Source organism: Ictalurus punctatus, chromosome 16 (genome assembly GCF_001660625.3).
Source record: "Ictalurus punctatus breed USDA103 chromosome 16, Coco_2.0, whole genome shotgun sequence".
NCBI lineage: Eukaryota > Metazoa > Chordata > Actinopteri > Siluriformes > Ictaluridae > Ictalurus > Ictalurus punctatus.
In genome coordinates, this window is record NC_030431.2 from 24014100 (window position 1) to 24026118 (window position 12019).

The 12019-nt window shown below is 40.0% G+C and overlaps 1 protein-coding gene across 3 annotated transcripts in view; it reads left to right on the forward strand.

The window, feature by feature from the left end:
• Window positions 1–12019, forward strand: part of phf24 (PHD finger protein 24) — a 32936-nt gene that overhangs the window by 10009 nt on the left and 10908 nt on the right. For all 3 annotated transcript variants that reach the window (XM_017488414.3, XM_017488415.3, XM_047160868.2), the window contains exons 2-3: window positions 2206–2597; window positions 7076–7261. In XM_017488414.3, coding sequence (XP_017343903.1) covers window positions 2208–2597; window positions 7076–7261 — 576 coding nt within the window. In that variant the 5' untranslated portion in view covers window positions 2206–2207. The remainder of the gene's footprint in view (window positions 1–2205; window positions 2598–7075; window positions 7262–12019) is intronic.

The following is a 12019-nucleotide window of genomic DNA, read 5'->3' on the forward strand; positions in this document are numbered from 1 at the left end:
ACTTAAGGTCTAACATCCAGACGTGTACGTACCAGTCTCCACTATATGGAGGCATGATTTAGTGAAACTCTGATAAGATTTGTAAAGTATCTGTGAGTAGCTACTTATAGCTTGCGGTAAAAAAACAGTTTTTCCAGGCATCCGTAGTACATTAGAAACAGTTATCGGTTTAAATATGGGCTTAAAACCTTCAAACTCCTTTGAAGTGTCTACTGTAATTCTAGACAAGTTGAATGAATTGAATTCTAATTCTGTGCTTGTGAGGGATAAGGTTGCCGGTTCGTCTAGTCTCAGCCTATTTCTGGAGTCATACCATTTTGATGCTTGTGTTCTGTACTATCTATAGCAGAAAATCAAGTTCCTAGTGTAAATCCTTGTTAATTCTGCTTTTGTTGGTGAGTTATGTCCAAAAAAAAGTCTGTACTTGTTCATAGTTGTTTTAATTTCAAGATGACTGGGTTAGCATGGTGGCTTAGTGCTTAGCATGCTTCTCTCCACCTCAAGGGTTGGGGGTTCGAATCCCACATCCACCCCTTGTGTGCAGAGTTAGCATGTTCTCCCCGTGCTTCGGGGGGCCCCCTCTGGGTACTCCGGTTTCCTCCTTCAGTCCGAAGACATCTGTTGTTAGCTGATTGGCATTTCCAAATTGTCCGTAGTGTGTGATTGTGCCCTGTAATGGTTTATCATCCTGTCCAGGGTGTCCCCTGCCTTATGCCCCGAGCCCCCAGGTATAGGCTCCAGGTTCCCCCGTGACCCTGTGTAGGATAAGCGGTACAGAAAATGGATGGATGGATTGCATGTCTGTATTTTGTAGCACCGCCTCTTCCGACAGGCTATGCAAAACAATCTGTGGCTGCTTGTTTTTAAATTCGGCAACTCTTGGTTATGTTCTTGCCCAATTTTGTACACGAGACTACACTTCTCATTGTGATTATTAGCATTAAAGGGATAGTTCACCCAAACATGAAAATTCTGTCATCTCTCATGTCATTCCAAACCCGTAAAAGTAATCCATGCGACATAATCCATGTCGAAATCGGCAGACATTTTTGTTCGGTGTGACTCAGTTTGTGTACAGCGTCTCTCTTCCTCTGCTGTAAACAGCGCAGCGCTTCCAGGTCCTCGTGTATAAAATTAGGATTAAACCACCGGAGTCACGTGGATTACTTTTACGATGCCTTTATGAACTTTTTGGAGCTTGAAAGTTTTGTTTACTGGACTGTAAACGGAGGGACAGAAATCTCCCAAATTTCATTAAAAAAAAAAGTCTTCATTTGTGTTCCGAAGATGAACGAAAGTCTTACGGGTTTGAAACAACATGAGCGTGTGTAACTGATGACAGAATTTTCATTTTTGGGTGAACTATCCCTTTAAGTTGAATTAAGCGTCGTCCTGCTCTCCTGTTACACATTATTAAGTCTGGAATATCTTTTGTCATTAAAGAGCTCTTCGCTTCGATTTCTAGTTTCAGTAATAACTCTATGAATATGATCTTTGTACTGTTTCAGCAGCGTTGGTTATTGGGGGTAAATTCCCCCAATAATATAAATTGGGGGTAAATTCCCCCTTCATTTTCTCCATAGACTTTTTCACAAAATTCTTCAATAGCGTTTAAAACATAGAGGAAAAACAAATAGCCATGAGATGAACGAATATGATGTTATTTCACTTGTCAGTATTTTATACATACCTGCATGTTCCTGATTCATGATCATCCATAGTCCATGGAAACTAATTCATTCACATGGTTAAACCCGTTCTACCGTCAGCCAGATGATGATAATCAGTGTAATCTCAAATCACTATTGTGGCTCTTGTTTTCAGCCTTATTAATTAATTCCACATTCATCTTACAGACGCTAATTCCTAAGCCACCAACACTGTCCTTTCTTTTCCAGACATGATTGATGAGCTGCTTGCCTATAGGAGTATGCTAATCCACCTCATGTACTTCATATGTCTCATGTTCATCAGTGTGTCAGTCTCTTGTATAGCCTCGAAACATTACAATGCATTTCTGCATTTTCTGAATTGACTGATGTTTTTAATGAAGCAGCTAATGCTAGTTATTAGGGATCGTTTCTGTTGAAAGACAACCATGTTGTATAAGATATAAGAGATCTGATAATCAACCTCATTCTCCTCTATCTACATGCACCAAGCCTCTAATCCATCTCTCTTTCTCTCTCTCTCTCTGTGTTGTAGTCATGGGCGTTCTGATGTCCAAGAAGCAGCAAGTGGAAAAGGTTCAGAAATGCAACGCGGTGGTCTCAGCATTTCGTGAGGGTCTTAAGACCCAGCCGAGTGCCACTCAGGCGCAAAACGACTCCGAGATTAAAGATGAGGCTCCAAACCATCCGGAGTCTGATGAGTCCGGACGAAAAGAGGAGGATGGGAAACCTGGGCCTTCCACCGTTCCACCCAAAGAGGAGAACAAAGCCAATCAGGAGGCCTGGGGCCGCTTACGGGATGGGAAAGGAGTAGAGCCTGAGGATTTACATAAATTGCATCAGCTCACACCGCCAGCGTTTATAAGGCCGAAGAGGCAGCCGAATGACGATCAGCCCATACAGATCGAGCTTGATCAGAGAGAGCAGGTAAGACTGTACACGTGAAAGCATTTTACACAAGCTTTGCTGCAGTCTATAACACTACATGGCTTCAGTTCATGGTTGAATAAACAACATAAATTAGACTTACTATAAATATTTTCTGGATGTAAAACCTCATTATGTTGAAGTTTGTATTAGACAGATAACAAGCCTGTTTGTTGCTGCGTTGCACTCATTAGAATGATAGAAAAAAACTGCTTTGCTAGCTAACCCAGGCATTTTTTTAAACAGAGAACTCTATTGATGACTTTGCATCGGGACATATTTTGATAATAAAACACCTTAGTTCCCACAATTTTACAACCCATACAAAGGCCCTATCGATTTGGAAGGGGTACCATGGCAACAATCGCAGATTTCCTCTCATCCTTTTCACACAAAACACTCCGGTCAGACTGGTGCCTCTCTTAACCTGCGTAAATGTCATCTACTCCACAAAGTCCACAGCCGAGGTATCTGACAAGAGCTGGTGATTCATATCACACCTTTACAAATGAGACCTCTCTTTCTCCACACACTCCGCTGTCACTGCTCAAAGGCACAAAACGTCCATCAGACCTTCATTCTGAAATCACTTTTAAATTAATAAAAAATTCCCTAGTTTATGTAAGGAAAATTCACGCTTGCACCAGCCTTAATATGTATAACATGGCTATATGGCTTAAACAATGTATTTGGGGGAAAAGTGCATATTGAAGTGCCTAGTGAAGGAGGTGTGGCCTCTATGCTTGTCAATCACTGTGAACAAGGTGTGGTCTCTGTAGCAGTCAGTGCCTTAATGCCTGTCAGTCCAAATGAAGGTGCGGATTCTGTGACTGTCGGTCATTATGAAGCTGGCATGTGTGCCCCATGCTCCCTGGGATAGGCTCCAGTTTTCACCGTGACCCTGAAAAGGATTAAGCGGTATAGAAGATGGATGGATGGATGGATGGATAGTGCAAGTACAAAGGTGGAGTAAGTAGTTATAAGTACAAAGTAGGTATTCCCAATCAATAATCAATGAAGTGCATCTATCTATCTATCTTTCTATCTATCTAGCTATCAAGCTCATTTTACACTGTGGGTGAAATGGAGGTCTGTGTGTGTGTGTGTGTGTGTGTGTGTACGTTTACTTACAATTCTTCAGTCTTTCTGAATTAGGCATGTTGATTCTGGCTCAGTTTTAAAGGGGTTCTTCTTCAGAAGCAGAGGGAGTCACTGTTTGTGTGACTGCGTTGGCGCATTTGGCACCAGGCCGGTGGTGGGCGGATTGTCAAGGGGCCCAAAATGGGAGAGAAAGCTGAAAGCTGAAGAGACGAATTCTGTCAGCGTCCAGATCCGAGCTGATTAATTCAGCTGATTAAGGCTGACAGCAGCAGGGTCACCACTTCCACAGTAGTGGATGAGAACTCTCCACAGTGTGGCTTTGTTTACCGAGCTGCTCTCTGAGTGGAGAACCAGAAGAGGAGATTGGTGAGAGGGGCACCTCTCACTTAGCAACTGTTTTCTGTGAGGGTTTTGTGAAACCTGTGATAAAGGTGTTGAGCACTCGGTTGGAGAGCTGGAAGCGAATGGATTTGTTATGAAACAGATTGCAAAAGGACCGAATTATGACACTGAATGTTTGGTGTAATAGCAGGAATATTAGCATTGGTGTGAAGCAACAGGAAAGCATGGAAACTAACTGGGTTTTTTTAAAAAATCTAGATATGACAGTCTGTTAAATAAACAAAATTCAACCAAATATCACCAGGAAATTGCAAATGGAGGAAGCAGATGCTAAAAAAGAAAAAGTTGTGGTGATGACTTTCTAATTAAAATTAGCTTTATGCTATGTTGATCCTTATACTTACATTCTGCATTGGAATCTAACAGGAAGCCATAATGAGCCTTAACATTTTTATATTTAAGGTAAAAAAAGACCACCACCTCTCACTAGGGGATGTCTATTTTCATCTCCAGTCTGGATAATGACTTTGCCAGGATGTTTCCTTTCACCTTACTGAAGGTGGGCTTTTGCTGGGGACAAACGAACTCGAAGAGTGAGGACAACTTCATCTAAGGTCACAACGAATGCCTTTAAAGGTGTCTAGGCAATCTTGGAAGCTTGGCTCCCTCCAGACTGAGAAAGAAAAAACTCATCACACCTCCTCATCACATTCAGAACCTGGGATCCTGTTCTGTTTCACTGATGGCACCCGTGGGAGGCCAACTGCTACTCACGTCCTTTTATACTCGCCCGCCCTCCTGTGTGCTGCTGAGAAAAAGGCTTGATGTTGTTTATCGGCATGTAGAAGGATGGATTAACTCCCGAGGCATCTTAAATACATGGACTGTTTTGCATGGGAAATGTAGCACAGATCCACTATTGTAACTGCTGGGATTACAAGGGGGCATGGAGTGATTTATTGGAGGCTAATTGTAATGCTGATTAGCCCGGCATTAACACGGTCAGGCAGCTCTGGCATGGACAGTGCAGGAAAAAGAATCATACCAAATATCTCTGATTTTAGAATTATATCTGCAGAAAAACATGCTCCGAGCCTGTGGAAGAAAATAACGCTAGTGGGTCCTGGTCCTTGACTAGCCAGACCGCATGTTGTTTTATTATTTATCACATTTACTGGAACCATGTGTGAGGTTCTGCAGGACAACGTTACTTTATTGCATTTCATAAAGCTTCTCAAGGACATGGACATGGGATTTCATGCCATACCGAGCAAGCTTCTCTGGTGCACCTACACTAACGGTACAAGGGAAATTGTTGCTATATTTAAACCTCAGAAATGGAAGAGGGTTAATGGAGTAATTATGAAAGTTCAATTATGGAAATTCAAGTTCATGTGAGGTTTACGACCCCAGACTAAACTTCTCCGCAGCTCCTTTAAATGTAGAAATAATGCAGCTGTTCCGTTTTATTACCCAGTGGCCCGAGAAAGGAGCTTACATTACAGGATGGCAGCTTCAATCTCTTTCCAAAGTGCTTATTTTTTATTTCTTCCTAGTTTCCAGGAAACACTATGATCTTTTTTTAACCTTAACTGGTCTGATTAATGCATTTTAAGCACATATAATCCTCTGATAACCAGATTTGTCTGCAATCTGACTCCATGTCTGTATATCCCCTATAAATCTTTGATATTAATAAATAAGACCGTGTTTGATTACATTCACGTCCCTCTGGCCGTTCAATTGGATTGGAAGACCAATGCAGGAATTATGGCACTTATTAGAATTAAGTATTAATAAAGCTGAGTAATTGGTTCCCACCGGCAGTGTAAAATCTCTGTGGTCATGCTAGGTCATACCTACACTGTTAAAAAATTTAGAACTCTGAAGAGACTCTGAAGAGTTTGCATATCTTATTTAACAGGTGATCTGCAGTGGTATCCCAAGATTTCATTTGTATTAAAATTCTGAGTTTAATCTTTTTAGAATTACTCATGAACATATGGAATTGATTGCACAATTCCATGTGTCATTTTTGTGCACACAGTTTTGCAAAATGGTAGGAACTTGTTTCATTTCATTCATTTAATGGTTTATTATTATTATTATTATTATTATTATTATTTTCCTTTGGTAAGAACACTCGAACAGCACTTTTTGGATGCCTGGCATGTCATGTCATCATACATGAATACCTGCAAACAAGGAGAAGGAGCTTTCACACACGATGCAGACCACACCAAGGTTTGGGTTGAAACGAACCCCAGACCAACATTTTGAAGAGGACCAGGGAGTGGTTGTATAATGATAATGATAATGGGTCTTTATTGGTTACAGCACAGTGAAATTCTTTTCTTCGCATACCCCAGCATGTCAGGAAGTTGGGGTCAGAGCACAGGGTCAGCTATGATATGGCGCCCCCTGGAGCAGAGAGGGTTAAGAGCCTTGCTCAAGGGCCCAGCAGGGATAGCTTGGCAGCGCCGGGGCTTGAGCCCCTGACCTTCCGATCAGTAACCCAGAGCCTTAACCACTAAGCCTCCCCTTTATGGACTACTCATGCACTTCAAAACCGCATTCACACTCCACCAAATATAGCGACCCCTCACTGCAAATCACTATGATATTGATAATGGAATTTTCAGAGTTGTGTTGTTTTAAATTACACAATGGAACGACAGACACCCTGGAGTCTAGCAGGAGTAGCCTTGCTGCCATAAAAACACCGACAATTTACAAGTAGGCTAATTGTGAAAAGTTAACAGCAACTGCTAGAGCCGTTTCTTCACAAATCAGTCCAAATACACTGCTCTAGAAGGGACAATGAAATTTAAAAAGGCTTGTCCGATATAAAACACCCCTGTGCCCTTGTGGCCAGAATTAAAAGACTGCGGACAACTGTGCCAGGTTATTTTACTGCTCAATTTTTCTTAGCCTGTGGTTAGAGACTATTAAAATTCTAACATAAGCCATTATCACTTAATGCAGCTCTTGCAGGTTGTGAGACTGATGTCTTTTTTTATCTCTCTTTTTCACAGCCAGTAAATGACGAGATGTGCGAGGTGTGTGAAGTGTGGACGGCGGACGATCTGTTCCCATGTCGGACATGTACGAGGGTGTTTCATGATGGCTGCCTGAAGGAGATTGGATACCTGCGCGCTGACACTGTGCAGGAGATGAGAGACACGGCTCACACCACCACGGGCTGGAGCTGCTACTACTGCGTAAGTCTGCGCGGACACTACACACACATATGTATAATTAGCTAAGTTAGCTGAGGACACTTGTTAGACTAGACTTAGTGATTACCACAGTTGCCTCGCATCTCTGGGGCTGGGGGTTCGAATCCTGCCTCCACCCTGCGTGTGTGCAGAGTTTGCTTGTTCTTCCCTTGCTTAAGGGGTTTCCTCCGGATACTCCGGTTTCCTCCCCCAGTCCAAAGACATGCTTTGTAGGCTGATTGTAGTGTGTGTGATTGTGCACTGCAATAGGTTGGCACCCTGTCCAGGGTATCCCCTGCCTTGTGCCCTGAGTTCCCTGGGATAGGCGTCAGATTCCTCGTGAACCTGTATAGGATAAGTGGTATGGAAAACGGATGGATGGATGTTGTAGCTTGAGGGCACAGTGTATTATAGATTAGACAGGATTTTACCATCATCTGAATGCCAACAGCTTGTGCCTTTTACTGTGTGTTTACAGAACATATCTATCCAAACAGTACCATGAAGACCAAGGAGCTATTCCATTTCTACACAGTGAAGCATGCTGGTGGCTTTATCTCAGTCACTAATATTTTGCTTCCTCTCTGCAGTGCCGCATTTGTTCCATATTCTTTCTATTTTTAATAAAGGATTTAATAGTGCTTTGAGAGATTAGAATGTTTTTTTTTTAACCAAACCCTGATTGATACCATCCCAGAACTTGTTTTGCTAGCGCCCTCATTTTCAAGAAGCTGTTTGTTTAGGTATGTTCTCTAACATCATCTGGGTTCTTCCACGAACAGGTGTATTTATACTGAGATCATGTGACACAGCACACAGGTTGACTTCATTCAACTAATTATGTGACGTCTAACGGTGATTGGTTAATCCAGAACCAATTTAGAACTAATTAATTGTTGAGAAATACTTCTGCAACCAACGCACTGCACAATGAAGCAACAAGATTTTTTTTTTCCCCTAAATAAACCAATCCACCGTTTCACTAACAGCAGCCTCTCAAACCTCTATAACATTCTCATCACACAAATCACTGCAGTGTGTAGCTCCTCGTTGAAACTGTTGGTCGTGTGGGGTTTTAAGGTTAAGGAGGAAATAAATTTGTGAGGATTATCTTGTCATGTTGCAGTGTTTGGACGCTTGTGATGGCTGATCCTCTCTGCCTGTTAAAGATTTTTAGAGCTGAATTTGTGGTGCGGGATGTCAGATGGTGCCAACGTGCTTCAGATTGAAACACACAGCTTATCTCAGCCTCACAGCCCACTGAAGATTAAGGAAATTGGCCAGCTGGTAGAGAGTGTGAAGAGTGTGAAGTGTTGTTTAAATAGTGTGTCGTACACATTTAAGTGCGCATATGTAATGTGTACATGCTTCCATACATTTATTCATAAATGTACACACCCTTGAATAAGCAGATCCTGATTTTGCCAAGTGTTATTTGGTAAACAAGATCAGTGTTTAAATGAAATTTGTCCAGCTAATCGTAAACGAGAAGGGAAATCTGTTGCATGTTGATGTACAGTACCAATTACTTGACTATTAGTATCACGAAACAAAACCATTTATCATGTATTAGCTAGCTTAGTAGCATACTTGGCCGTGATTTGTAATTACATGCCAAACAACTTGTCTACTAGTTCTAATTACTAATTTTTTTATTTATTTATTTAATATTAGCTATCTTGCTAGCAAGCATGGCTCCAGCTACTAGCTTCAGTTACATGCGTATCTGGTTTTCCTAATGCTAACACTCTTGCTAGCAAGCTGGGTCCCTGGGTTTTATTGCTCAACACAATGTTTACTTAATGTTAAATATCTTGCTAATTGATTTAGCTACTTCTTTTATTTCTATGATAATATAGTTTACCTGATCTTGCTAGTGTACTTGCTCTTTAGATTTAATGACATTTTAAGTTATTTTAATTAATATTATCTATGCTTTAGCAAGCTTGACCTATAAGCTCTAATGTTAGATTAGTTTTAATGTTACTAATATACATGGCCATTAGTTTTAATTAGATGCTAAACTATTTTATCTGATATAATATCTTGCTAGCACACTTGCTAGTTCTAATTAATAATCAAATATTAGCTACCTGTAGTATACCTGGCTACTAGCTTTGATTAGATGCTGAAATATTTGATCTAATAGTAGTAAATATCTTGCTTGTTAATATCTTGACCATTAGTTTTAATTACATGCTAAACTATTTTACCTAAGTTAAATATCTTGCTAGCAGACTTGCCCACAATTTCTAGTTACTACTTATTGTTTACTTAAGATTAGTTATCTTACTAGGAGACATGGTCACTGGGTTTAGTTACTTGGTAATGTTAGATATCCTGCTTAGTTGTCTTGCTAGCACACTTCTTTACTTTTAATCTTACTTAACGTCAGCTTGCTCAAATTCAAATTTGAATTAATATTTCATGAATGTTTATCTAATGTTAAATACATTGCTAGCACACTTACTAGTTCTACTAATGACATGGAAAACCTAATATCAGCTCTAATATTAGCTAGCATACTATTATACTTAATTAGCTAGCATACTATTATACTTGGCTGCTAGTTGGACACTTAATAATTTTAGATACATTGATAACAAACATGGCTACTAAAGGTTTAACTAATGTTTGCTAACTTACAAGCAAAGCTACTTCTAGGTTTTAATGACACATCTGAACCATTTATGTAGATGTTATTTATCTTGCTTGTGTTCTTGGCTACAGGTTTTATGAATAAAATAGTGTTACCAACATTCTAGTGTACCTAGCGACCAGTTTAAATGACACAATACAAACTGTATTAGTTGGCCTGCTAGCAAACTTAAAATATACATTAGATAGCTAGCACTACAAGAAAGGTAATGTTAAAGCACAGTATTAACACTATGCTTCCTTTATATGGTTGGCTAGCTTAGCTAGTGTTGTTAAACGTTCCACAGGTTGGATTGCAAGCACAAATTAGCAGCTGTGATCCAGCATTTCTCAGCAGTTTGTAATTATTATGGCTGCTGCGACTTGCACATGTTTTCTCCGAGGAGTTGTTTCACAGCTTCTGGTTTTCTCACTTCATACTAGCTTCTGAACAATCTGTGTGTGTGTGTGTGTGTGTGTGTGTGTGTGAGAGAGAGAGAGAGAGAGCGAGGGAGAGAGGGAGGGAGAGAGAGAACCTACTTTCTATCATTTTGTCCACCTCACAGTTCTCGGACAGACACCACATGCTTTTTGCCATATTACTCTATGCGGTAGCTAATATTAGCCGAGCTTCACCGTATGTCAAGATGAACCACAGGCTAATGAGGAACGACAGAAGCATGGCAGAAAGATGAAACTCTGCAACACACACAAAATTGGTTCGAAAAGACTTTTAGCCAAGGTGTCACATCGATTTTGCGGCGGTGGTTAGCATCCCAGGAAACACTTTCCAGTCATTGATGATGTAGCTGCCCGTATCACGAGCTGTGAGCTCTTTTTAATACACATTTAACCATGATACAGCGTCCTGAACACGTCACCTCGTCCTCATTGTACCTCATTTTACAGCCATTAAACATTTCCTGGTATTAGACAGCATTTTTTCAGGTGGGGGGGAAAAATATATATATATCATGTTTTAACCTGGAAGCAACAGTAAACAAAGAGTAGGAATATTATATACCTAAAACATTAACATAGCAGTGACTGTGGGTTTATTACTCGACATCTAGGGCTAAGGTCAAAACATAGACAAAATCATTGAGGAAAATGTAATAATCAAACAGACAAACATGCCAGGACTAGAATTCGCAAATCTCATATAGTACCAACTTACAGGAACATGTGTCACAGATGTGTTATATAATGCTCATTTGTGTGTTTTATTATTATTATTTTTGTGTGTGTGTGTGTGCTTTTTTTTTTTTGGTAAAGTGACCAGCTGTGTTAGAGTCTGGTGTGGGTGCCCAGACACTGTCAGGGTACGAGTGTGCCAACTCTTTTACGCCAAGAGTTGGAAACACCATAAAATAAATTTTTAGAAAACCTTAGCTGGAGAACTCTTTTAGTGCTAATGTAGAAAAATCATGCTAATATGTAAAGTGGCTCAAGCAGCACCTACACTGTAACAGTACTCTTACCAGACCTAACTAATTAGCCTAGCTTGCTCTCTAAAATAGGTTTATTATCATCAGTAATGCAGATGAAATAAAGACTGGTGTAAAGCTGGTTGTGAGGAAGTTATTTGTCTTCGCTGTAGCTTTGGAGGCAGGAAATGAAGATAAATTGAGCTGCTTGTGCAACTTGACTGACTGCAGCTACAGTTAAAGTGGTCACACTCATTTTTCACTGCCACTTTGTCCACCATTCCTTGTTTATATATATATATATATATATATATATATATATATATATATATATATATATATATATATATATATATATATATATATACAGTGCCCTCCACTAATATTGGAACACTTGGTAAATATGAGCAAAGAAAGCTTTGAAAATTGACTTTATTGTTTTACTTTTGGCACCCCTTAAAATGCATACGATAAAATATATATGTAGTATATTCCCATTTAAATTAAAAAAATTAATTAGTACACCGGGGTGACTAGGAACAGGAAGTTGTTCAACCATGACTTCCTGTTTCACAGCGGTATAAATATGAGGTAACACAAAATTCCCTTAGTCATTCATAAGAATGCGTAAGACCAAGGAATATAGCTGTGATATGCAGCAAAAGGTTGTTGAGCTTCACAAAATGGGGCGTGGCTA